This window comes from Ornithorhynchus anatinus, chromosome 2 (genome assembly GCF_004115215.2).
Source record: "Ornithorhynchus anatinus isolate Pmale09 chromosome 2, mOrnAna1.pri.v4, whole genome shotgun sequence".
NCBI classification, from domain to species: domain Eukaryota; kingdom Metazoa; phylum Chordata; class Mammalia; order Monotremata; family Ornithorhynchidae; genus Ornithorhynchus; species Ornithorhynchus anatinus.
Genome location: NC_041729.1, coordinates 165,814,583 through 165,842,203, shown reverse-complemented (window position 1 = coordinate 165,842,203; position 27,621 = coordinate 165,814,583). Strand labels below are relative to the sequence as shown.

Below are 27,621 nucleotides of genomic sequence, written 5' to 3'. Positions count from 1 at the left end.
GGTCGGAGACGACCCGACGGCATAAGACAAGACAAGGAGCTAACAGGCCAGAGGGGGAGATAGACATTAATGTGAATATTATTCTGCTATTCAATTATTATTATTTCCGTACACTGACCCAACCACACTTACCACCAGTCGCTCAGGCCGGTCACCTTGGCAATATCCTTGACCCTCCACCCTCTCGTTCGGCTCCCATATTCAGCCAGCTACCAAATCCCCTCAGTTCTTTCTTCCCAACATTTCCAGAACGCTCCCCTTCCTCTCTCTCCATCCAACTGGTCCAAGCACTTGTCCTAATCTACCTGGACAACTGCGTCAGCCTCCTCGCTGGCATAATACATTCATAAATCATGAAAACATAATACATGGAGCACTTAGTACGCTGCTCTGCACATAGTAAGAGCTCAATAAATACTATTGAATGAATAATAACAATATTTACATGTTATTTGATATTTTATATAAAATAATTATGATGATATCTGTTCAGCACTTACTATGTGCCAAGCACTTTGTTAAGCACTGGGGTAGATGCAAGTTAATCAGGTTGGGCCCAGGCTCTGTCCCACACGGGGCTCACGCTCTTCAGCCCCACGTGACAGATGAGGGAACTGAGGCCCAGAGAAGTGAAGGGATTTGTCCAAGGTCACACAGGAGGCATGTGGCAGAGCCGGGATTAGAAAGAACCCAGGTCCTCGCTCCTTCCTGACTCTCCCCGCTCCAATCCATACTTCCCTCTGCTGCCTGGATCACTTTATAAAGCGTCATTCTGTTCACCTCATTCTACTACTGAGAAACCGTCAAAGGTTACCCATCCCTCTCCACGTTCAGCAAAAACATCCACTCTCTTAATAATAATAATAATAATAATGTTGGTGTTTGTTAAGCGCTTACTATGTGCCGAGCACTGTTCTAAGCACTGGGGTAGACACAGGGTCATCAGGTTGTGCCACGTGGGGCTCACAGTCTTCATCCCCATTTTACAGATGAGGTAACTGAGGCACCGAGAAGTGACTTGCCCAAAGTCACACAGCTGACAAGCGGCAGGTCGGGATTCGAACCCATGACCTCTGACTCCAAAGCCCGTGCTCTTTCCACTGAGCCACTCTGGGTATTTGTTAAGTGCTTACTTTGTGCAGAGCACTGTTCTAAGCACTGGGGTGGATACAGGGTAATCAGGTTGTCCCACGTGGGGCTCACAGTCTTCATCCTCATTGTACAGATGAGGTAACTGAGGCCAAGAGAAGTGAAGTGACTTGCCCACAGTCCCCCAGCTGACGAGTGGCAGAGCCGGGATTCGAATCCATGACCTCTGACTCCCGAGCCCAGGCTCTTGCCACTGAGCCCCGCTGCTCTTCTCCCACGGCACCCCAGCTCACATTCTTCATTCCTCCCCAGCTTAGTCAGTGAGCCCAATTCTCATCCCCTCTATCACGGACGTCTTGTTCAGGCCTCCCCACCCCTGATACCTCCTCCCCTTTCATAGGGAAGCAGCGCGGCCTCATGGATAGAGCCCAGGCCTGGGAGCCAGTAGGACCTGGGTTCAAATCTCCACTCCGCCACTTGTCGGCCTTGTGAACTTGGGCAAGTGGCTTGATTTTTCTGGGCCTCAGTTTCCTCATCTATAAAATGGGGATTAAGACCGAGATCACCAACTGTGCTCTTCTAACGCCAATCCTCTCACCCGACCTCAATCTCGTCGATCTCGCCGCCGACCTCTCGCCCACGTCCTGCCTCCCTCCTCAAATCCCACAGATAGTGACTCTCCCCCCCCTTCAAAGCCTTCCTGAAGGTCCACCTCCTCCAAGAGGCCTTCCCAGACTAAGCCCCCCTTTCCTCTGCTCCCACCCTCTTCTGCATCGCCCTGACTCGCTCCCTTTATTCATCCCCCCTCCCAGCCCCACCCCTCTTATTTCCCTGTCTTTTATTGATTTCTATTCATGTCTATCTCCCCCACTCTAGTCTGTCAGCTCACTAGGAGCGGGAAACGTGTCTATTTATCATTGTATCGTACTGGCCCCGGCGCTTAGCTCTGCACACAGTAAGCGCTCAGTTCTGCATACGGTAAGCGCTCAATAGATACGATCGACTGGCCGATGGAGTGAGCACCTTGTGGGACAGGGAAGGAGTCTGACTCGATTAGCTTTCATCTATTCCGGCGCTTAGTACAGTGCATGACACATAGTAAGAATTTAGCAAACACCGTCGTTATCCTCGTCATCATCATCCTAGAGAGGACAGCTCCCCTCATCTCCCTGGCTGTAATTTATTTAAACGTTTTTCTTCTCTTCTAGAATGTGCGCTCCTTGCCTCCCACCTCTGTTATATTGTTCCCCAGGAGTGGGTCCGGGCGTCAGAGGACCTGCTCCTAATCCCACCTCTGCCATTTTCTTGCTGTGTGTGACCTTGGGCAAGTCATTTGCTTCTCTGGGCCTCAGTTCCCTCAGCTGCAAAATGGGGATTCAAGACCTGTTCTCCCTCCGCCCTAGACCGTGAGTTCCATGTGGGACAGGAACTGTGCCTGACCTGATTAACTTGTATCTACCCCAGGAAATGGGGCGTTCTGGGAGAGACGTGTCCGTGGCGTCGCTACGGGTCGGAGGCGACTCGACGGCATAAGACAGGACAAGACCCCAGTGCTTAGAACACTCCTCTGCACATAGTACATGCTTAACAAACTCGTCTTATGCCGTCGAGTCATCTGCGACCCTTAGCGACAACCACGGACACGTCTGTCCCAGAACGCCCCGCTTCCCATCTGCAGTCGCTCCTGTAGTGGACCCACAGAGTTTTCTTGGGAAAAATCTGGAAGCGGTTTACCATAGCCGCCTTCCACACCGTAAACCTGTCAGAGGGCAGGGACTGTCTCTATCTGTTACCGATTTGTCCATTTCAAGCGCTTAATACAGTGCTCTGCACATAGTAAGCGCTCAATAAATACTATTGAATGAATGAATGAATGAATAAACCCGAGTCTCCAACCTTGACTCTGTCCGGGGCCGCTGCTGCCCGGCACGGGGGAGTTTTGGTTTGTAGCCGATGGCCGGCCGCTCGCTAGTCACCGGGCAAGCTCGGAATGGAACGGACAGGCCTCGGCCTCACTCTCCCTCCCTTAGCCGAGACCGGTAGAGGACCGGAAACTCTCCAGGTGCCACCCTGAGAGGGGGCTTAACGAGTACCATTATAATAATGATTATTATCATTACTTCCACAAGTGCTTAGGACAGTGCTCTGCCTCAGGTACGCCCTAAATAAATACCATTCATTGATTGATTCAAACCCCCTGAGAGCCCATCTCCTCCAGGAGGCCTTCCCTGATTAATCTTCCGACTCCCTCCCCATTTCCCTCCCCACTACCTAACCCCAGCACACAGCAGGTGCTCAATGTATAGTATTCATCCTGGATTAGCTATCAAACCATCAGTGTTATTTATTGAGCACTTCTTTCATTCGATCGTATTTCAATCATCCATTCATTCAATAGTATTTATTGAGCGCTATGTGCAGAGCACTGTACTAAGCGCTTGGAATGGACAAATGGGTAACAGATAGAGACGGTCCCTGCCCTCCGACGGGCGCTCGGTCTAATCGGGGGAGACGGACGGACGAGAACGATGGCGAAAAATAGAATCGAGGGGAAGAACGTCTCATTAAAACAATAGCAGATAAATAGAATCGGGGCGATGTACATCTCGTTAACAAAATAAATAGGGTGATGAAGATATAGACGGTCGAGTGGACCAGTACGGTGCCCAGGGGATGGGAAGGGAGAGGGGGAGGAGCGGAGGGAAAGGGGGGAGAAGAGGGTTTAGCTGAGGAGAGGTGAAGGGGGGTGTAGAGGGAGCAGAGGGAAAAGGGGAGCTCAGTCTGGGAAGGCCTCTTGGAGGAGGTGAGCTTTAAGTAGGGTTTATTATTGAGCGCTTACTGCACGCAGACCACTGTACTAAGTGCTTGGGAGAGGACAATACAACAACAAACAGACTCGTTCCCTGCCCACAACAAGATCACAGCCTAGAGCCGGGGAGACAGACGCGAATACAAATCAACAAAGCTACAGAGATGGACATGAGTGGGATGGGTCTGGGAGGGGAGATGAATAAAGGGAACAGTCAGAGCGATGCAGAAGGGAGGGGGAGATGAGGAAAGGTGGGGCTTAGCCTGGGAAGGCCTCTGGGAGGAGGTGGGCCTTCAGTAAGGCTTTGAAGGAGGGGAGACCAATTGTCCGTGGGATTTTGAGGCAGGATGGGGGCCAGCGGTCAGAGGCAAGATAGGAGAGATGGAGGCCCAGGGAGAAGGTGAGCGTGAGAGGAGCGGAGTGTGCGGGCTGCGACGGAGAAGGAGAGAAGGGAGGAGAGGGAGGAGGGGGCCGGGGGATGGGGGGCTTTAAAGCTGACGGTGACGAGTTTTTGTTTGATGTGGAGGTGGATGGAGCGTTTTGAGGTGGGGGTTGACACGACCTGAACATTTCTGTAGAAAAACGACGCGAGCAGTAGAGTGAAGTTTGGACCGGAGTGGGGAGAGACGGGAGGCGGGGAGGTCAGCCAGGGGGCTGGTGCAGTCGTCCAGGTGGGATTTGTATTAATGTGGTAATAATAATAATACTGTAGGTATCTGTTAAGCACTTACTATGTGCAGAGCACTGTTCTAAGCGCTGGGGGAGATACAGGGTAGTCTACACGTGAGGCTCACAGTTAATCCCCATTTTCCAGATGAGGGAACGGAGGCCCAGAGAAGTGAAGTGACTCGCCCACAGTCACACAGCTGACAAGTGGCAGAGCCGGGAGTCGAACCCGTGACCCCTGACTCCGAAGCCCAGGCTCTTTCCACTGAGCCACGCTGGTAGCAGTTTGGGTGCAGAACACTCTGCTAAGCCCTTGGGAGAGTGCGCTACAACAGAGTTGGTAGACAGGTTTTTTGCCCAGAAGGAGCTTTGAGACTGGAGGGGGAGTGACACATTGAAATTAACGATGAATATGTGCAGAAGTACTGTGGGGCTGAGAGAGGAAAGCAGCCTGGCCTAATGGCCTAATGGCCTAATGAGAAGCAACGTTCTCTGTGCCTCAGTTCCCTCATCTGTAAAATGGGGATTAAGACTGTGAGCCCCACGTGGGACCACCTGATTCCCCTGTGTTTACCCCAGCGCTTAGAACAGTGCTCTGCACATAGTAAGCGCTTAACAAATACCAACGTTATTATTATTATTATTAATGGGTAGAGCCCCGGGGCTGGGAGTCGGAAGGACACGGGTTCTAATCTCAGCACCGCCGCTTGTCTGCGGTGTGACCTTGGGCGAGTCCCTTCACTTCTCCGGGTCCCGGTTATCTCATCTGGAAAATGGGGATGAGTGTGAGCCCCGTGAGGGACAGGGACTGTGTCCAACTCGATCAGCTTGTATCCGCCCCAGCGCTTAGAACTGTGCTTGACACCTAGTAAGCGCTCAACAAATACCATCAAACACATCAAGCGTTTAAAGTGACGCAGGAGGGAGAGGGAGGAGGAGAGATGAGGATTTAGTTGGGGAGGGATTCTTTATTGTACTTTCCAAATGCTTAGTACAGTGCTCTGCACACAGTAAGAGCTCAATAAATACAACTGAATGAATGAATGGGATTTTAAAAAGGCTTTGAAGATGGGGAGAGTAGAGGTCTGGTGTATATGGAAGCAGCATGGCTCAATGGAAAGAGGCCGGGCGTGGGAGTCAGAGGTCGTGGGTTCTAATCCCGGCTCCGCCACTTGTCAGCTGCGTGACTTTGGGCAAGTCATTTCACTTCTCTGTGCCTCAGTGCCCTCATCTGTAAAATGGGGATGAAGACTGAGCCCCACGTGGGACAATCTGATTACCTTGTATCTCCCCCAGCGCTTAGAACAGTGCTTGGCACACAGTGAGCGCTTAACAAATGCCATCGTTATTATTATTACTTGGGGCGGGGAAGGTTCCGGGCCAGAGAGATGATATGAGAAAGAGGGTCCATGATGAGATAGATGAGAACGAGGGAGAGAGAGTAGGTTGGCTTTAGAGGAGCAAAGTGAGTGGACTGGATTGTAGACCTCTAGATGTAAGCTTATTGTGGGCAAGGAACGTAGCTGTTTCTTATTGTATTGAAATTGATGGTATTTGTTAAACGTTTACTAGTACCACACACTTTACTGAGCGCTGGGGTGGGTAAAAGCAAATCAAGTTGGACGCAGGCCCTGCCCACCTGGGGCTCACAGTCTCAATCCCCCATTTTACAGATGAGGGAACCGAGGCACAGAGATGTGAAGTGACTTGCCCAGAGTCGCCCAGCAGACAAGTGGCGGAGCTGGAATTAGAACCCGTGGGCTTTTGATTCCCAGGCCCATGCTCTATCCACTACGCCTTGCTGCTTCTCTATTGTATCCTCCCAAGGCTTGGTACAGTATTCTGCAAACAGTAAGCGCTCAATAAATGCAATTGAATTAAAAAAAACACAGGAAATCAGGAAGGGGGAAGGGGATGGATGGCTTTAAGGTTGATGGGGAGGAGTTTCAGTTTGATACGGAGATGGATGGGCAACCACTGGAGGTTCTTGAGGAGTGGGGGGAACGTGGACTGAACGTTTTTGTAGAAAAATGATCCGAGCAGCGGAGTGAAGTCTGGACTGGAGTGGGGAGAGATAGGAGGTCGGGAGATGGGTCAGGAGGCCGATGTAGTCGTCAAGGCAGGACGCGAGAACCGCCTGGATCGCAGGGGTAGCATTTAGGTTGGAGAAGAAAGGGTGGATTCCAGAGATGTTGTGAAGATAGAACTGACAGGATTTAGTGAGACGAACACGTGGGTTGAATGAGAGAGATGAGTAGAGAGGATAATGTCAATGCTGTGGGCTTGTGAGACAGGGAAGATTCATTCATTCAATAGTATTTATTGAGTGCTTACTATGTGCAGAGCACTGTACTAAGCGCTTGGAATGTATAAATCGGTAACAGATAGAGACAATCCCTGCCCTTTGACGGGCTCACGCTCTAATCGGGGGAGACGGACGGACGAGAACGATGGCGATAAATAGAATCGAGGGGAAGAACGTCGCATTAAAACAATAGCAGATAAATAGAATCAAGGTGATGTACATCTCATTAACAAAATGAATAGGGTAATGAAGATATATACAGTCGAGCGGACGAGTACGGTGCCGAGGGAAGAGGAAGGGAGAGGGGGAGGAGCAGAGGGAAAGGGGGAAAAGAAGGTTTAGCTGCGGAGAGGCGAAAAGGTGGGGGGGGAAGAGGGAGCAGAGGGAAAAGGGGAGCTCAGTGAGGGAAGGCCTCTCGGAGGAGGTGACCTCTCAGTAGGGTTTCGAAGAGGGGAAGAGAATGAGTTTGGCGGAGGTGAGGAGGGAGGGCGTCCCGGGAGCGCGGGAGGACGTGGGCCGGGGGTCGACGGCGGGACGGGCGAGAACGGGGGAGGGTGAGGAGGCGGGAGGCGGAGGAGCGGAGCGTGCGGCCTGGGCGGTGGAAAGAGAGAAGGGAGGAGAGGTAGGAGGGGGCGAGGGGACGGACGGCCTCGAAGCCTAGAGTGAGAAGTTTTTGTTTCGTGCGGAGGTCGACGGGTGACCACTGGAGGTTTTTAAGAAGGGGAGTGACAGGCCCACAGCGTTTCTGCGGGAAGATGAGCCGGGCGGCGGAGTGAAGGATAGACCGGAGCGGGGAGAGACGGGAGGAAGGGAGATCGGAGAGAAGGCCGACACAGTAATCTAGCCAGGATATAATGAGAGCCTCTAGCAGTAAGATAGTTGTTTGGGTGGAGAGGAGAGGGCGGATCTTGGCAATATTATAAAGGTGAGACCGGCAGGTTTTGGTGACGGATTGTATGTGTTGGAAGATAGTGGTGTGTGGTAGAGAGAGATGAAATAATAACTGTGGTGTTTGTTAAGTGCTTACTGTGTGCCAGGCACTGAACTAAGCAATGGGAGGGGGGATACACGCAAATCGGGCTGGACCCGGTCCCTGTCCCACATGGGGCTCACCGTCTCAATCCTCATTTTGCAGATGAGGGAACTGAGGCCCGGGGAAGGGAAGTGACTTGTCCAAGGTCTCACAGCAGAGAAAGAGGGAGAGCCAGAATTAGAACCCAGGTCCTCCTGTCTCCCAGGTCCGCGCTCTATCCATTAGACCACGTTGCCAGATGAGTATGGGGAGCTAGTTAAACCACAGAGAAAAAGAAGAGCTAAGTGATTTGACTTTTATTTTGAGGGAGGCAGATAGACCGAGAGAGACTTTGTCCTACAGCCCATGCCACCCGCCACTTAAAGCATTTAACATATTTGCAATTTATTTGAAAGGCTGTTTTAAATATCGATTTTTTTTTAATTCCGGCACTTCGATCACCTCTTTAAAATAGCGGTTAGAAACGGTCTTCCCCTTTTTAATGTCCTCTAATGGATCTGAGCACATTTTCTACTCGAGGAGTTAAGATCCGTAACACAACCCCACAATTATTTCCCAACAACTGGGAAGCAGCGTGGCTCAGTGGAAAGAGCCCGGGCTTGGGAGTCAGAGTTCATGGGTTCGAATCCCGGCTCGGCCACTTGTCAGCTGTGGGACTGTGGGCAAGTCACTTCACTTCTCAGGGCCTCAGTTCCCTCATCTGTAAAATGGGGATGAAGACTGTGAGCCTCATGTGGGACGACCTGATTATCCTGTATCTCCCCCATTGCTTAGCACAGTGCTCTGCACATAGTAAGTGCTTAACAAATACCAACATTATTAATTTCCCAGGTTGCCAATATCCAAAGGGGATAAATCCTCTTTCAGAGCAGAAAACTCCTTAGGGGTCTGGAAGGCGAGGCCTAGGGGAATGGGGGGGAGAAGCCATGTGGCCTAGTGGAGAGAGCCCAGGCCTGGGCATTGGAGGAACTGGGTTCCAACCTGCCTCCTCCACTTGTCTGCTGTGTGACCTTGGGTAAGTCACTTCATGTCTCTGGGCCTCTGTCACTTCATCTGTGAAAACGGGGAGTAAACCTGTGAGCCCCTCATGGGACATCGACAGTGCCTCGTGCTTATTATGGCTCAGTGGAAAGAGCCCAGGCTTGGGGGCCAGAGGACGTGGGTTCTAATCCTGGCTCCGCCACTTGCTCATTCATTCATTCAATAGTATTTATTGAGCGCTTACTATGTGCAGAGCACTGTACTAAGCGCTTGGAATGTACAAATTGGCAACAGAGACAGTCCCTGCCCTTTGACGGGCTTACAGTCTAATGAGGGGAGACAGGCAGACAAGAACAATGGCAATAAAAGCAGACTTGTCTGCTGTGTGACCTTGGGCAAGTCACTTAACTTCTCTGTGCCTCAGTGACCTCATCTGTAAAATGGGGATGAAGACAGTGAGCCCCACAAGGGACAACCTGATCACCTCGTATCTACTCCAGCGCTTAGAACAGTGCTTGGCACATAGTAAGTGCTTAACAAATACCATCATTATTAATTATTATTATTATTATTACAGTGTCCCCCAATCTGTAAACTCATTGTGGGCAGGGCATGTGTCTACCAAATCTGTTATTTTGGAGTCTCACAAGCTCTTAGTACAGTAAGCGCTCAATAAACACGATTAATGAATTGTTGACCAGGAACATAATAAGCGTTTAACAAATACCATAAAAAAAATAAAACCGGGAGATGTATCATGGACTTCTCCCTTGCATCTCTCAAGTGCTCAGCACAAGCAGTAATAATAAAATAATAATAATGGAATTTGTTAAGTGCTTACTATGTGCCAGGCACTGTACTAAGCGTTGGGGTGGATCCAAGCAAATCAGGATGGACAGAGTCCCTGTCCCACTTGGGGGCTCACAGTCTCCATCCCTACTTTAATGATGAGTTAACTGAGGCCCAGAGAAGTGACTGGCCCAAGGTCATATAGCAGACAAGTGATGGTGTCAGAATTAGAACCCACGACCTCCTGATTCCCAGGCCTAGGCTCTAGCCACTAGGCCATGCTGCTTCTCAGCTTGTTGTTACATTGAACTCTCCCAAGCCCTTAGTACAGGGTTTGACACCCAGTAAGCGCTCAATAAATACGACTGAATGAATGAACGAGTGATAGGTAAGGCTGGATAAAAAATGATTAAATTCTGGAACTTGGGTCGTCTCCTTGAATCACACGTTGTCTTGTTTTTGTTTCGTTCTGTTTTTCTCTGCCGTCTGTCTCCCCCGATTAGACTATGAGCCCATCATTGGGCAGGGATTCTCTATCTGTTGCCGAACTGTCCATTCCAAGAGCTTAGTACAGTGCTCTGCCTATAGTAAGGGCTCAAGAAATACGAATGAATGAATGAATGAATGAATGAATGAATCGAAGCTATGCTCACCTTTTGTCGCTGAAGACCGATACCATCAACAGTATAACAGGGTTTCTGAAAGAGAGCTCTCCAGTCATTCAATCGTATTTATTGAGCGTTTACTGTGCTCCGAGCTCTGTACTAAGCTCTTGGGAGAGGACAACAGAACCCTAAACAGAGACATTCCCTGCCCACACCGAGCTGCCAGTCTAGAGGAAAGACCCCCCCCCCTCCCCAACACCCCAGTGTAATTCCCAAGCCAAGAACGAGATGACACACATCTCCCTCTCCCTTCTGCATCGACCTCGGATTTCCCCCGCTTCATTCCCCCCACCCTCAACCCTACACAGCACTCATGTCCAAATCCGGAATACAATAATAATAATAATGATGGTATTTGTTAAGCGCTTTACTATGTGCCAAGCACTGTTCTAAGTGCTGAGGTAGATAGGTCATCAGGATGTCCCACGTGGGGCTCACGGTCTTCATCCCCATTTTACAGATGAGGTATCTGAGGCACAGACAAGTGAAGTGACTGGCCCAAAGTCACACAGCTGTTAAGTGGCGGAACTAGGATTAGAACCCACGACCTCTGACTCTCGAGCCCGGCCTCTTTCCACTAAGCCTTGCTGCTTCTCATATATATGTGTGTATATATATAAATATACATTAATTTCTGTCTCCCCCTCTAGACCGTAAACTCTTTGTGGGCAGGGAATGTGTCTACCAACTCCCTCCAAGTGCTTAATAATAATAATTATAAAGGTGTTCATTAAGTGCTTGCTATGTGCCAGGCACTCCCGACAGGTGCTTAATACAGTGTTCTGCACACGGTGAGTGCTCAATAAATACGACTGATTGATTGATTGTGTTTTCACTGGTTTAGGGACCGGTGGACTCCAGCCAGCAGAGCTCAGATATTTGGCTCACGATCTCACCTTTTCCCCTTTCAACGTCCCTCACCCCTCCCGGAAGATCGGCTCCGTCACCTCTGCCATCGCTCCGCCACCTCTCTGCTGTGTGACCTTGGCCAAGTCACTTCACTTCTCTGGGCCTCAGTGACCTCATCTGTAAAATAGGGACTAAGACCCTGAGCCCTACGTGGGACGGGGACTGGGTCTAGCACCGATTAACTTGTATCCACCCTAGCGCTTAGTACAGTGCCTCCTGGCACGTAGTAAGCGCTTAACAAATACCCCAGTTATTCTTATCACTGTTCTCTGGTGGGGAGTCTTCTACAGTCCTTGCCAATCCTTGTGCTCTAGACTGGGTGCGGAAGCGTGGCGGAAGTGGATAGAGCGCGGGCCTGGGAGCCAGGGGGTCACGGGTTCTAATTCCAGCTTCCCCCACCCATCTGCTGGGTGACCTTGGGCCAGTCACTTCGCTCCTCTGGGCCTCAGTGACCTCATCTGGCAAATGGGGATGAAGACTGCGAGCCCCACGGGAGACGGGGACTGGGTCCGTCCTGATTTGGAGAAGCAGCGTGGCTCAGTGGAAAGAGCCCGGGCTTTGGAGTCAGAACCTCACTCTAGGCTTCAAGGCCGTCCATCACCTCGCCCCTTCCTACCTCTCCTCCCTTCTCTCTTTCTACCGCCCAGCCCGCACGCTCCGCTCCTCCGCCGCCCACCTCCTCACCGTCCCTCGGTCTCGCCCGTCCCGCCGTCGACCCCCGGGTCACGTCCTCCCGCGGTCCCGGAACGCCCTCCCTCCTCCCCTCCGCCAAACCGATTCTCTTTCCCTCTTCGAAACCCTACTTAAAACTCACCTCCTCCGAGAGGCCTTCCCAGACCGAGCTCCCCTTCTCCCTCTACTCCCTCTACCGCCCCCCCTTCGCCTCTCCGCGGCCTAACCCTCTTTTCCCCCCATCTCCCTCCGCTCCTCCCCCTCTCCCTTCCCCTCCCCTCAGCACCGTACTCGTCTGCTCGACTGTATATATTTTCATTACCCTATTTATTTTGTTAATTCTGTTAATGAAATGTACATAGTCTCGATTCTATTTAGGTGCCATCGGTTTTTACGAGATATTCTTCCCCTCGACTCTATCTATCGCCATCGTTCCCGTCCGTCCGTCTCCCCCGATCGGACCGTGAGCCCGTCAGACGGCGGGGACCGTCTCTATCTGTTGCCGACTTGTTCATCTCAAGCGCTTAGTCCAGTGCTCTGCACATAGTAAGCGCTCAATAAATACTATTGAATGAATGAAAGGTCATGGCTTTGAATCCCTGCCCTGCCACTTGTCAGCTGTGTGATTCTGGGCGAGTCACTTCACTAGTCTGTGCCTCAGTTCCCTCATCTGTAAAATGGGGATGAAGACTGTGAGCCCCACGTGGGACAACTGATTCCCCTGTGTCTACCCCAGCGCTTAGAACAGTGCTCTGCACATAGTAAGCGCTTAACAAATACCAACATCATTATTATTATTTGCTCGGATCCCCCCAGCGCTCAGAACGGTGGCTGGCAGATGATGAGCGCTTACCAAATACCGTTATGACGACGATGATGATGATGAACAGATACCAGGAGAAAAAAAGATGTGACTGATTCTCGTTCTGTGGTTGTTCCTGGCAGGTGAGAGCCGAGGAGGTGGTCGAGCAGGGGGGCTCCTCTCCCTCTCTCTCGTGTCTCCCGAAGCCCATCTGTGCCGTCTGTCCAAAGAGGGATCGCACCGTACGGAAGGAAGCGCCGTTAATTAGGCCAGATGGAGGAGCCAACGGCAGATGCTGCCAGGGAAATAAACATCAACAGAGCATTCTAGGGGAGAGCAGTCTCTGCGCTCTAGCTTAGGGACAAACCACCTCAGGGTGTTTGAACTCCTCCAAGCGTTTAGCACAGTGCTCTGCTCACAGCAAGCGCTCCGTCGGTACGACCGCATGAATGAACGAATGAATGAAGGCTCCGGGTCCCCGAGGGGATCGGAAATCCCCTCCTCAAAAACTCCCGCATCACCAGGGCCCAGAGCGGGAAACGACCCTGGAGACTGTGGGCAGGGAATGTGTCCGTTTAGCGTTGCTTATTGGTCGTTCATTCATTCAATAGTATTTATTGAGCGCTTACTATGTGCAGAGCACTGGACTAAGCGCTTGGAATGTACAGATCGGCAACAGATAGAGACGGTCCCTGCCCATTGACGGGCTTACGGTCTAATCGGGGGACACAGACAGACAAAAACAATAGCCATAAATAGAATCGAGGGGACGTACATCTCATTAAAACAATAGCAATAAAGAGAATCAAGGGGATGTACCGCTCAATAACAAAATAAATAAGGTAATGATATATACATATGATATATATATATTATATAAAATATAAAATATATATATATTGTTGTACCCATGAAGCGGTTAAGATAGTGCTCCACACAGGGTAAGTGCTCAATAAATATGATTGATTAACTGACCGAGCCCTGCTATCGTAATGACTGTGGTGTTAGTTAAGCGCCCGCTACGTGCCGAGCACTGTGCTAAGCAGCATGGTGTAGCGGATAGAGCCCGGGCCTGGGAGTCAGAAAGTCATGGTCATCCCACTTGTCCGCTGTGTGACCTTGGGCAAGTCACTTTCCTTCTCTAGGCCTCAGTTCCCTCATCTGGAAAATGGGGATGGAGACCGTGAGCCCCACATGGGACGGGGACTGGGTCCAATCCGATTTGCTTGGATGCACCCCAGCGCTTAGTACTGTGCCTGGCACATAGTAAGCGCTTAACAAATACCATAATAATAATAATAATAATGTTGGTATTTGTTAAGCGCTTACTATGTGCCGAGCACTGTTCTAAGCGCTGGGGTAGACACAGGGGAATCAGGTCGTCCCACGTGGGGCTCCCAGTCTTAATCCCCATTTTACAGATGAGGGAACTGAGGCACAGAGAAGTTAAGTGACTCGCCCACAGTCACACAGCTGACAAGTGGCAGAGCTGGGATTCGAACTCATGAGCCCTGACTCCAAAGCCCGTTCTCTTACCATAATAATAATAACTATTATTAAGTGCTGGTTTAGATACAAAGTATTCAGGTTGGACAACATCCCTGTCCCACATGGGGCTCCTCTAGACTGTAAGCTCCTTGTGGGCAGAGAACGTGTCCACTAACTCTATTCTAGTGTACTTTCTCGAGTGCTTATCACAGTGCTGTGCACACAGTACGTGTTCAATAAATATGAGTGATTGATGGATTGTCTGGAGTGGGGAGAGAGAGGAGGCAGGGCAGTCAGCCAGGAGGCCGATGCCATGTTCAAGACGTTCCTTGTGGGCAGAGAACATGTCCACTAACTCTATTCTAGTGTAATAATGTTGGTATTTGTTAAGCGCTTACTATGTGCCGAGCACTGTTCTAAGCGCTGGGGTAGACATAGGGGAATCAGGTCGTCCCACGTGGGGCTCACAGTCTCAATCCCCATTTTACAGATGAGGGAACTGAGGCACAGAGAAGTGAAGTGACTCGCCCACAGTCACACAGCCGACAAGTGGCAGTGCCGGGATTCGAACTCATGAGCCCTGACTCCAAGGCCCGTGCAATTTCCACTGAGCCACGCTGCTTCTCTAGTGTACTTTCTCGAGTGCTTATCACAGTGCTCGGCACACAGTACGTGTTCAATAAATATGAGTGATTGATGGATTGTCTGGAGTGGGGAGAGAGAGGAGGCAGGGAAGTCAGCCAGGAGGCCGATGCCATGTGCTAGCCGTTTGGATAGATTAGTTTGGATAGCTGCATTGTACTTTCCCAAGTGCTTAGTACAGTGCTCCGCACACAGTAAGTGCGTAGTAAATACGATTGAATGAATAACAATAATAATGTTGGTATTTGTTAAGCGCTTACTATGTGCAGAGCACTGTTCTAAATGCCGGGGTAGACACAAGGGGATCAGGTTGTCCCACGTGGGGCTCACAGTCTTAATCCCCATTTTCCAGATGAGGTCACTGAGGCACCGAGAAGTGAAGTGACTTGCCCAAAGTCACACAGCTGACAAGCGGCAGAGCAGGGATTCGAACCCATGATCTCTGACTCCAAAACCCGTGCTCTTTCCACTGAGCCACGCTGCTTCTCACGAATGAACGAATACATGAGGGGAAAGGGCGGATTTCAGCGACGTCGAGAAGGTTGAACGGACAGGGTTTGGTGACAGATTAAATACGTGGGTTGAATGAGAGAGATGAGTGAAGGACGACACCAAGGTCACGGTCTAATGAGATAGGAAGGATAGGGATATTTTCTACAGTGAAATAGGGCAGCGGAAGGGCAGGGTTTGGATAGGAAGATGAAGAGTTCAGTTTTGGACATGTTCATTTGGGGGTGACGGGCAGACATCCAGATAGAGACGTCCCGAAGGCAGGAGGAGATGGGAGACTGCAGAGAGGGAGAGGGATCAGGGCTGGAGATGTGGATTTGGGAATCGTCCACATAGAGGCGGGAGTCGAAGCCGCGGGAGCGAACGAGTTCTCCGAGGGAGCGGGTGGAGATGGAGAAGAGAAGGGGACCCGGAACCGGGCCTCGAGGGACCCCCACGGCGAGGGGGTGGGAGGCGGAGGAGGAGCCCCCCCGAGGAGACGGGAGGAGGAGCCGCCGGAGAGAGGTGGGAGAAGCAGGTGAGGACAGTGTCAGTGAAACCAAGGTGAGATCATTTTTCCAGGAGAAGAAGGTGGTCCACGGCGTCAAAGGCAGCTGAGAGGTCGAGGAGGCTTAGGATGGAGCAGTGGCCGTCAGATTTGGAAGAAGAAGGCCATTTGTGACCTTAGAGAGGGTGCGTGCTGTGGAGTGAAGGTGGAGGAAACCAGATTGGAGGGCTCTAAGGAGAGAACTGGAGGAGAGGAAGTAGAGAGAATGGGTGTAAACAACTCCCAAAAGTAATCTGGGTACGGAGCCCAGACGGGGCAAGATGGCTTTAGAATATCTGAGGGGGTCAAAAGATTGAAGGGGAACAAGACAGATGCGTTGGTGGTTGATGCCGGGGAAAGAGAGAAGGTGAGGAGCTTGGGGTCTGAGAGGAATTTCAGAATTGGCAAGTGAGAGGTGGTAGTTAGTAGAGATTATAAAATCAAGTGTGGGCCCAAACTGGTGAGTGTGTGAAATGGGGTGGAGCAAAAAGTCATTATTCGATCCTATTTATTGAGCGCTTACTGTGTGCAAAGCGCAGAGTACAATAAAACAAGAAACAGACACATTCCCTGCTCACAGCGAGCCATACGAGTAGAGGAGAGGAGGTGGACAGTGGAAGGATCTCCAGGGACAGCTATATGGATAATAATAATAATAATAATAATTTTGGTGTTTGTTAAGCGCTTACTATGTGCCGAGCACTGTTCTAAGCGCTGGGGGAGACACGGGGGAATCAGGATGTCCCACGTGGGGCTCACAGTCAATCCCCATTTTCCAGATGAGGTAACTGAGGCACAGAGAAGTGAAGTGACTCGCCCACAGTCACACAGTTGACAAGTGGCAGAGCTGGGATTCGAACTCATGACCTCTGACGCCAAAGCCCGTGCTCTTTCCACTGAGCCAGCAATTCGTCACCAAAACCGGCCGGTCCCACCTTCACAATATCGCCAAGATCCGCCCTTTCTTCTCCATCCAAACTGCTACCTTGCTGGTACAGGCTCTCATAACATCCCGACTGGATTATTGCATCAGCCTCCTCTCATCTCCCTTCCTCCTTTCTCTGCCAGCTCCAGTCTATTCTTCATTCCGCTGCCCGGAGCTCCTTCCTACAGAAATGCTCTGTGCATGTCACTCCCCTCCTCAAAATCCTCCAGCGGTTGCCTATCGACATTCACATGAAACAAAAACTCCTTACTCTTGGCTTCAAAGCCGGCCATCCCCTTGCCCCCTCCTACCTCACCTCTCTTCTCTCCTTCTGTATCCTAACCTGCCCACTCTGCTCCTCTGCCTCTCACCTCCTCACGGTCCCTCGTTCCTGCCCGTCCCGCCGTGGACCCCCGGCCCACGTCCCCCCGCGGTCCCGGAACGCCCTCCCTCCTCGCCTCCGCCAAACTCCCTCTCTTCCCCTCTTCCGAGCCCTACTGAGAGCTCACCTCCTCCGGGAGGCCTTCCCACACTCGGCCCTCCCTTTCCCTCCGCTCCTCCTCCCCTCCCCATCCCCCCTTCTCCCGCCCTCTGCTCTTCCCCCTTCCCCTCCCCATAGCACTTGTGCATATTTGTATCTATTATTTAATACTCTATTTTGTTAACGATGTGTATGTATCTGTGATTCTTGTTTTGTTGTCTATCTCCCCCGGTTTAGACCGTGAGCCCGTTGTTGGGCGGGGATTGTCTCTCGTTGCCGAATTGTCCATTCCAAGCCCTTAGTACGGTGCTCTGCACACAGTAGGCACTCAATAAATATGATTGAATGAGTGAGTGAATATCAAAGTCCTCAAGGATCAACGTAGGGATGGAGAAGGAAGAGAAGGAATGTGAGAAAGGGCTCGGTACGGTTCCGAAAGTTGGAGGTGGGGCCGGAGGGGCGGGAGAGGGCGGGGACTAGTATGCGGAGCGCGTGATAGAGGTGGATGATATGGGCTTCAAAAGAAGAGAAAGGAAGGATGGTGTGGTGAGCGAGAGTGACTCCATTTTGTATCATCTGATCCCGCAAGCAACAAGGCAAAAGGGACTCAATCTTGGATTATTTGACTCCGGGAGCAACGAGGCCAGAGGACGATTCAGAGGAGAGACCGTATCATCTCTCTGCGGAGTTCTGAGGAGAGGAACCGAACTGTTTTGCCCAAGGCTTAAGGAGGGGCTAAACTGATCTGCTGGGTAGGAGAAGAACTGCCGGATGGGGCCGGGCCCTCCAGGGGAAAGCCGGGTTGGAGGGGTCGCCTTCTCCTCTGGGTTACGAGGTGACGAGCTAGCAGGTCATCTGGAGCAGCTCCCCTGCTGCAACTCCCGTCCCCCTTTCCCCCGAGAACAACGGATAAAAAGGGGGAAAGGACCGGCCCTCTGTGCCCGACGTGGAACCGCCCACGGAGACCCCTACGGCTGCCCAGCACCTGAGACTCGAAGCAGGACGGCGACCAGCTGCGGGCGGACCGACGCCTCGAGACTCCTCCGACGCGGGATCATCTTCACCTAGGCCTGGGGAAGAGCGGGACGCCGACGAGCCGCGGGCAGTCCGAATCCTCGAAGCTATCATCTTCGCTAAGATTTGGGGCAGATCAGTTGGACTGGTAACTACGGGTGTTGTGCTTTGTGCGTGTGTGGGTGTGCTTATGCGCCCAACCCGTTTTGGTAAAATAAAGTTTCCACTTGTTTGATTTGACTTTTTTGACATCGTTCGAGCACCCAAATTAATGAGAGTCAAATCCCCGGTTATGGGGTCGTAGGTCGAGCGCCTGATATTGTAGAGAAGCAGTGTGGCTCAGTGGAAAGAGCCCGGGCTTGGGAGTCAGAGGTCATGGGTTCTAATCCCGGCTCGGCCGCTTGTCAGCTGGGTGACTTTGGGCAAGTCACTTCACTTCTCTGGGCCTCACTTCCCTCATCTGTCAAATGGGGATGAAGGCTTTGAGCCCCACGTGGGACAACTTGATGACCTGGTATCTCCCCCAGTGCTTAGAACGGTGCTTGGCACATAGTAAGCGCTTAACAAATACCAATATTATTATTATTACTGGGGGAGCCATTCCCAGGTAGGGCTCGTGACCAGGGTGGGAAAGCGGTTTCCAGGAGTGAGAAGGAAGTTGACTCTGTCCCCTTTCCTGGGGAGTCTGGGGGAGTGGGAGAATGGGATCTCTCTTCTCCCGAGAGATCGGCGGGGGAGACCGTGTCGTCTGGGGAGAGCCGGGATTCGGTGATGGCGACGAGGAGGAGGAAGAGGAGGAGGAGGAGAGCGCGGGACAGGAACGGGTCGAGGATGAAGGGGAGCTTCCCTATGGCTCAGTAGAAAGAGCCCGGGCTTGGGCACACACATCAGCTGTGTGACCTTGGGCAAGTCGCTTAACTTCTCTGTGCCTCGGTTCCCTCACCTGTAAAATGCGAATTAAGACTGTGAGCCCCACGTAGGTCAACCTGATTACCTTGTACCCCACCCGCGGCGCTTAGAACAGTGCTTGGCACATAGTAAGCGCTTAACAAATGCCATCATTATTATTATTATGATGGATCGGGGGTCCCACAGGCCTCTCTCTGCTGAGGCTGTGGCGGGGAGGGGTCGCGGGAAGGGGACGGCACGAGGGGTAGGACGGTAAGCTCCTCGTGGGCAGGGAATGTGTCCGTTTACTGCTCTATGTCCTCTCCCAAGTGCTAAGTACAGTGCTCTGCTCACAGTAAGCGCCCAATAAATACGATCGAATGAACGGAAGTGAATGGACGGTGGCCAGTGTTGGGGAAGGGGGACGAGGGGTGGTGCTGGAACAGGATAATAATAATAATGATGATGGTGTTAAGCGCTTACTATGTGCCAGGCACTGTAGTAAGTGCTGGGAGGGGGCAGTACAAGAAAATCGGGATGGACCCAATCCCTGTCCCACATGGGGCTCACAGTCTCGATCCCCATTTTACAGATGAGGGAACTGAGGCACGGAGAATAATATAGTAATAATTACCGTCTTTGTTAAGCACTTACTACGTGCCACGCACTGGTCTCATCGCTGGGGTAGATAAAAAGTGATCAGGTCGTCCCAGATGGGGCTCACAGTCTCAATCCTCATTTTCCAGATGAGGTAACTGAGGTCCAGAGAAGTGAAATGATGTGCCCCAGGTCATACGGCAGACAAGTGGCAGAGCCGGGATTAGAACCCATGACCTTCTGACTCCCAGGCCCGGGCTCTACCCACTGGGCCGTGCTGCTTCTCAACGAGGGGATGTTCACCGCCTCGGGGAGCCCCCATCTTGCTTCTCTCTGGGGACCTCGGGATCCGGGCGCACAAAGGGGTGGGATTGGTTGGGGAGGACTTGCTTGTATCCACCCCAGAGCTCACTACAGTGCCTGGCACATAGTAAGTGTTTAACAGATACCAAATTTATTATTAAAAAGGCTGTAAGCCCGTCAAAGGGCGGGGACTGTATCTGTTACCGCTTTGTACATTCCAAGTGCTTAGTACAGTGCTCTGCACATAGTAAGCGCTCAATAAATACTGTTGAATGAACTGTACTGGGCGCTTAAGAGAGGATAATAAAACAGAGGTATTGTTGAGAAGGGGAAGGTATTCCCCTTCTGCTCCACAACCTATCTCACCTCGGCTTCACGGACTCCGTCCTCTCCCGGTTCTCCTCTCACCTCTCTGGCCGGTCATTCTCGGTCTCCTTGGCCGGAGCCTCCTCCCCCTCCCATCCTTTAACTGTCGGAGTTCCTCCAGGGTCAGTTCTCGGCCCTCTTCCGTTCTCCATCTACACTCGCTCCCTCGGGGAACTCATCCGCTCTCACGGCTTCGACGACCATCTCTACGCGGATGACACGCAGATCTCCATCTCCGCCCCCGTCCTCTCCCCCTCCCTTCGGGCTCGCGTCTCCTCCCGCCTCCGGGACGTCTCCGCCCGGATGTCGGCCCGCCGCCTGAAACTCGACGTGAGCGAGACCGAGCTCCTCGTCTTCCCTCCCGAGCCCGGTCCTCTCCGACTTTCCTATCGCCGTGGACGGCACGACCGTCCTTCCCGTCCCTCGGGCCCGCGACCTCGGTGCCATCTTCGACTCGTCTCTCCCGTTCACCCCGCGCATCCGATCCGTCACCGAAACCTGCCGGTCTCACCTTTATAATATCGCCAAGATCCACCCTCTCCTCTCCACCCAGACGGCTACCTTACCGTTACGGGCTCTCGTGATATCCCGGTTAGACTACCGTGTCGGCCTGCTCTCCGATCTCCCTTCCTCCTCTCTCGCCCCGCTCCGGTCTATCCTTCACTCCGCCGCCCGGCTCACCTTCCCGCAGAAACGCTCTGGGCCTGTCACTCCCCTTCTTAAAACCTCCAGTGGTCGCCCGTCGACCTCCACACGAAACAAAAATTTCTCACTCTGGGCTTCGAGGCCATCCATCTCCTCGCCCCCTCTTACCTCTCCTCCCTTCTCTCTTTCTCCCGCCCACCCCGCACGCTCCGCTCCTCTGCAGCCCGCCTCCTCGCCGTCCCCCGTTCTCGCCCGTCCCGCCGACGACCCCCGGGCCGCGTCCTCCCGCGGTCCCGGGACGCCCTCCCTCCTCGCCTCCGCCAGACTCGCTCTCTTCCCCTCTTCGAAACCCTACTTAGAGCTCACCTCCTCCGAGAGGCCTTCCCACACTGAGCTCCCCTTTTCCCTCTGCTCCCTCTACCCTCCCTTCGCCTCTCCGCAGCTAAACCCTCTTCCCCCCCTTTCCCTCCGCTCCTCCCCCTCCCCCGCCCCCTCCCCTCGGCACCGTACTCGCCCGCTCGGCCGTCTATATCTTCATCACCCTATTTATTTCGTTAATGAGATGTACATCGCCTCGATTCTGTTGATCTGCTATTGTTTTAATGAGATGTTCATCCCCTGGATTCTACTTACCGCTCTTGTTCTCGTCTGTCCATCTCTCCCAGGTAGACCGTAAGCCCGGCAAAGGGCAGGGACTGCCTCTGTTACCTATTTGTCCATCCCAAGCGCTTAGTACAGTGCTCTGCACATAGTAAGCGCTCAATAAATACTATTGAATGAATGAATGAACGAATGAGCAGCGGTGGTATAGGGGCTTAGAGCCCAGGCCTGGGCGTCAGAAGGTCAAGAGAAGCAGCGTAGCTCAGTGGAAACAGCATGGACTTGGGAGTCAGAGGACATGGGTTCGAATCCCGGCTCTGCCACTTGTCAGCCGTGTGACTGTGGGCAGGTCACTCAACTTCTCTGGGTCTCAGTTCTCTCATCTGTAAAATGGGGATGAAGACTGTGAGCCTCACGTGGGACGACCTGATCACCCTGTATTTACCCCGGCACTTAGAACAGTGCTCTGCACGTTATTACGAGTCCTCATCCCCATTTCTCCACTCGTCTGCCGGGTGACCTTGGGCAAGTCGTTTCACTTCCCTGGGCCTCAGTTCCCTCGCCGGCAAAAACGGGGATGAAGACGGTCAGCCCCATGCGGGGCAGGGTCCGTGCCCGACCCCATTTGCCTGCATCCGCCCTGTTGCTTAGCACAGTGCCTGGCACATAGTAAGCACTTAACAAGTACCGCAATCATCATTATTCCTGGTAGACACGTACCTTGCCCGCAACAAGTTTACAGTCTAGAGGGATCTTACCTGATAAACGTGGATCTACCCCAGCCCTCGCGACAGTGCTTAGCACATTGTACGCTCTTAACGCATATCATCATCATCATCATCGCCACCAGTACTAGTAAGCAAAACCTCCTCACTCTTGGCTTCAAAGCTGTCCATCCCCTCGCCCCCTCCTGCCTCCCCTCCCTTCTTTCTTTCTCCAGCCCACCCCGTAGGCTCCGCTCCTCCGCCGCCCGCCTCCTCGCCGTCCCCCGTTCTCGCCCGTCCCGCCGTCGACCCCCGGCCCGCGTCCTCCCGCCGTCCCGGAACGCCCTCCCTCCTCGCCTCCGCCCAACTCCCTCTCTTCCCCTCTTCAAAGCCCTCCTGAGAGCTCACCTCCTCCGGGAGGCCTTCCCCGCCCGAGCCCCCCTTTCCCTCCGCTCCTCCTCCCCTTCCCGTCGCCCCGACTCCCTCCCTCTGCTCTGTTCCCCTTCTTGCCCCACAGCTCTTGTGTATCTATGTCTATATTTATTATTCGATTTTATTAATGATGTGTATATACCTCTAATTCTATTTATTTATACTGATGCTATGGATGCCTGTCTACTTGTTTTCTTTTCCTGTCTGTCTCCCCGCTTCTAGACTGTGAGGCCGCTGGTGGGTAGGGACTGCCTCTGTTCGTTGCCAAATTGTACTTTCCAAGCGCTTAGTACAGTGCTCTGCACACAGTAAGCGCTCAATATATACGACTGAATGAATGCATACTGATAATACATCCTTACCGTCGAGCTGTTGATTCTGCAGGCGTCCCACCGAAAGCTGAAGTTTCATAAAGAAATTTTATTGTGCAAAGAGGAATGTGCCTTGGGACGATCATTTACATTGGGAATTTGGCATTGACAGAAACGAATCATTCCTATGCCTTAAGTCAACGCTGCAGCATATTTACATTCAAGTTTCGTATTCCACATTCCACATCCAGCGCGGTCCAAACCTCACCATCCACAACCGATCTACATCTTTCCTTTTTATTTTAATTAACCCAAGTCGAAGAGTTGGCTAGAAATGTGCTTTTCTCCCTGCCTCTATTTTCTCCAATTATTTTTTTCTTCCCAGAATTGGACTTGGCCTGCTAGAAAGGAATGCTACAGGAAACCTATCTTGCTTTCCAATTTACCCAGCCAGGACCGACCGAACAAAATATCTGTATTTCTGGAGTAAGCCATAAATTAACCTTTCCATTCCCTCAAAAATGACAGACGCTTACAACGAAATGCACTGACACCGGTAAACTCCCTTCTGCGTCACGACAGTCCTGGCCTAACAATTATTATACTTTCAAGCGTTTCGAAAGTTAAAATACAACAACAAAGGCTTGTAAAGAAACTGCTTCCCCTTTCGGCGGTCACCAGATTGCTCAGTCGACTAGGAGCTTTTCGGGTTTGGCTCCCCAGCTTCCCAGAACCGTCTCTCCGGCTTCCCGCTCCGAAGAGAGAGAACCCCGTCGCCGTGTCGGACGCTCTGCCCTCCGTGGCCTCGGGGCAGCCGGGCCGGGGCTTCTCGGGTTGGCTTCCCGTCTTATTTGGTCGATCACCGGTTAGGTAAATGACCTGCTTGGTGATTTACTTATTTGGAAAAATGCGGAGCCCGCTCCCATCGCCCTCCCTCCTTCCGGAGCGTCGTCGTCAGCGGCCGAGACTGGCTTGACGCTCCCGCCGTCCGGGCGGGTGTCCGCCAGGCCCGGATCCCCCGCCCCCGGCTCCCGGCTGGATTTCGACGGGCCGAGGGCACCTCTCGTCGGCCGGAGCCCTTCCGGGTGTCCGTCTGCCCCCCCCCCCCCCCCCCCCCCCGAGGTCCCGGACGTGCGACCCGACGAATGACCGCGGGATCCGAAGGAGGAGGAGGGGGTGGGCTCCGGGACCGTCCGGCGCGCGGCTCAGGCGGTGACGGGGGCCGGGGTGGCCGCCGGGGTGGCCGGAGCGGGCTGGTAGCCGGTGGCCGGCGCCGTCTCCGATTCGGATTCGCGGACGAAGATGACGGCGTCCCCGCTGACGTTGATGAGGCACTGGGCCTGGAAGGGCGGCGGAAAACATCCGGGGGGTCAGGATCGACTCTCCCAAGCGTTTAGTTCGGTGCTCTGCGCACCGTAAGCGCTCAACGGAGACCGCTGACCGAAGGAGTGAATGGTGAGGCTGGCCCAGCAACCGGGAAGAGGCCCCGGACTTCACACCTGGCACCCGTTCTATCACTCATTCATTCGATCGTATTTACAGAGCGCTTACTGTGCGCACAGCACTGTGCTAAGCACTTGGGAGAGGACGATACAATAATAACCAGACACGTTCCCTGCCCCAGAGCAAGCTCACAGTCTAGAGGACTCCGTTCATTCACAACAAGAGGAGCAGCGGGGCTGAGTGCATAGAGCCCGGGCCTGGGTGTCAGAGGTCATGGGTTCTAATCCCGGCTCCGCCACGTGTCTGCTCTGTGACCCTGGGCAAGTCACTTCACTTCTCTGGGCCTCGGTTCCCTCATCTGGAAAATGGAGATGAACAGTGTGAAGAAGAAATGTGAAGATGAACTTATGTGACTTTGGGCAATCCCATTTTACAGATGAGGGAACCGAAGCCCAGTTAAGTGAAGTGACTTGTCCAAGGTCACACCCTTGGGCGAGTGGCAGAGCCAGGATTAGAACCCATGACCTTCCGACTCCCAGCCCCGTCCTCTATCCGCTAGACCACGCTCCTTCTCTTCCGAGCACTTAGTACAGTGCTCTGCACTCAGCCAGTGTGCCAATAAATACGACTGATTCACTGACGGGGTAAAAATGGAACAACTGAAAAAACAGACCATTTTTCCCCAGAGCCAAATCGCTTTTGCTGTAACCGAAAGGAAGTATATGGGCCGCAGGAGACGCACGCACAAGGTTCCAACTGATTGTTTCTGATAATCACTTCTTGAAATGAAAAACACCACTGGACTTTGGAAACTGAGGAACAGACCGAAAAAAAGAGAAGCAGCGTGGCTCAGTGGAAAGAGCCCGGGCTTTGGAGTCGTAGGTCATGGGTTCGAATCCCGGCTCTGCCACTTGTCAGCTGTGTGACCGTGGGCGAGTCACTTAACTTCTCTGTGCCTCAGTTACCTCATCTGTAAAATGGGGTTGAAGACTGTGAGCCCCACGTGGGACAACCTGATTCCCCTGTGCTTAGAACAGTGCTCGGCACATAGTAAGCGCTTAATAAATACCAACATTATTACAAAAGGGAGAGGAAGGAGGAGTTCGTTTAACATCTGGAAGAGATGTGAGAGGCAAAAAATGATGGAGGAAAAAGGTCGGTTTTCTGGCAGGAGTCAACAAGAACGTTGCGCCGAAATGGTGACTAATCTAACCCTATTGTTCTATGCCAGGTAATTCTGGACACAGAATAATTCCAACTGGCAGATGCAAAAGAAGGGTCAAAGCCCTGACTCTTTAGTAATAATAATAATGATAATAATGGTATTTTTCTAAGCGCTTTACTATGTGCCAAGCACTCTTCTAATTACTGGGGTAGATACAAGATAATTGGGTTGGGCAAAGTCCCTGCCCCACGTGGGGATCACAGTCTTAATCCCCATTTTACTGATGAGGGAACTGAGGCCCAGAGAAGTAAAGTAACTTGCCCCCAGATCACACAGCAGACAAGGAGCGGAGCCGGGATTAGAACCCATGACCTTCTGACTCCCAAGGCCGGGCTCTAGTCACTCTGCCAGGCTGCTTTTGCTATTTAATGTTAGCTGGCTTTTCTCGTGAAGGCCTTGCTCTCCAATTTGGACCAGAAAGAAGCAGCCTCCCCCAGAATGAGTAGTTGGGGCTGGGCTTGAAAGTAACTGGAAAACAAAAAAGGGCCAATTTCCCAGCTCCTCTGGGAAAGGAGTCACAATGGGGGGCTTTTTTAAAAATGGTATTTGTTAAGCGCTTATTATATAGCAGGTACTGTACTAAGCAGCGGGGTTGATATGGGATAATCGGGTGGAACCCAGGGGGCCCGTGAGAGCGGGGAGACTCCAAGCCACCAAGGAGAAGCCACGCAGGTTGGTGACCAAGCTAATCGGGCTAGAGCTCGAGGCCTGGGAGTCAGAAGGACCTGGGTTCCAATCCCGGCTCCGCCGCTTGTCTGCTGGGTGACCTAGGGGAAGTCACTTCACTTCCCTGGGCCTCGGTTGCCTCATCTGTAAAAAATGGGGCTCAAGCAGCAAGGCGTAGTGGCTGGAGTTCGGAGCTGAAAGTAAGAGGGTCATGGGGTCTAATCCCAGCTCCTCCACCTGTCCGCTGTGTGACCTTGGGCAAGTCACTTCACTTCCCTGTGCCTCCGTTCCGTCATCTGTAAAATGGGGATTAAGACCGTGAGCCCTTGCGGGACAGGGACTGTGTCCAACCTGCTTTCCTTGTATCCACCCCAGCACCTAGTAAAATGCCTGGCACACGGTAAGTGCTTAACAAACACCACAATTATTATTATTATTCTTATTCTTATTCTTATTATTATTATAGGGCAGGGACTGTGTCCAACCCGATCTGCTTATATCCACCCCAGAGCTTAGTACAATGCTGGGCACAACGTCAGTGCTTAACAAATGCCACTATCACCATGAGAAGCAGCGGGGCCTGGCGGACAGAGCCCAGGCCTGGGAGTCAGAAGCCCTCGGTTCTAATCCCGATTCTGCCACATGCCTGCTGTGTGATCTTGGGCAAGTCACTTCACTTCTCTGGGCCTCAGTTACCTCAGCTGGAAAATGGGGATTAAATCCTACTCCTTCCTCCTTAGCCTGTGGGACAGGGACTGCGGCCAACCTGATTAACTCGTATCCACCCTCGCACTTAGAACAGTGCTGGGCATGTAGTAAGCGCTTAATAAGTTTCATTATTATTATTATTATTTACTGAGTGCTCATTGGGTGCAGAGTACTGGACTCAGCACTTGGGAGAGCACGGTACAATAGAGCTGGTAGACATAACGCCTGCCCTCAAGGAGCTTCCAGTCTAGGGAGGAGCTAGACCGATTTTTCTCCTTTAAACAAAAATTATGATATTTGTTAAGTGCTTCCCATGTGCCAGGCACTGTGCTAACAGTGGGGTGGTTCCAAGCTAATCAGGTTGGACAGAGTCCCACATGGAAGTCACACACACAATCCCCATTTTCCAGATGAATAATAATAACGT

At 52.3% G+C, this 27,621-nt stretch overlaps 1 protein-coding gene across 23 annotated transcripts in view; it reads right to left on the bottom strand.

Annotated features, from left to right (window-relative positions):
- Positions 1 to 23,241: 23,241 nt before the first annotated feature.
- C2CD5 (C2 calcium dependent domain containing 5) overlaps positions 23,242 to 27,621 on the bottom strand; it is a 134,402-nt gene continuing 130,022 nt past the window's right edge. For all 23 annotated transcript variants that reach the window (XM_039911239.1, XM_029052483.1, XM_029052498.1 and 20 more), the window contains one exon: positions 23,242 to 24,492. In XM_039911239.1, coding sequence (XP_039767173.1) covers positions 24,358 to 24,492 — 135 coding nt within the window. In that variant the 3' untranslated portion in view covers positions 23,242 to 24,357. The remainder of the gene's footprint in view (positions 24,493 to 27,621) is intronic.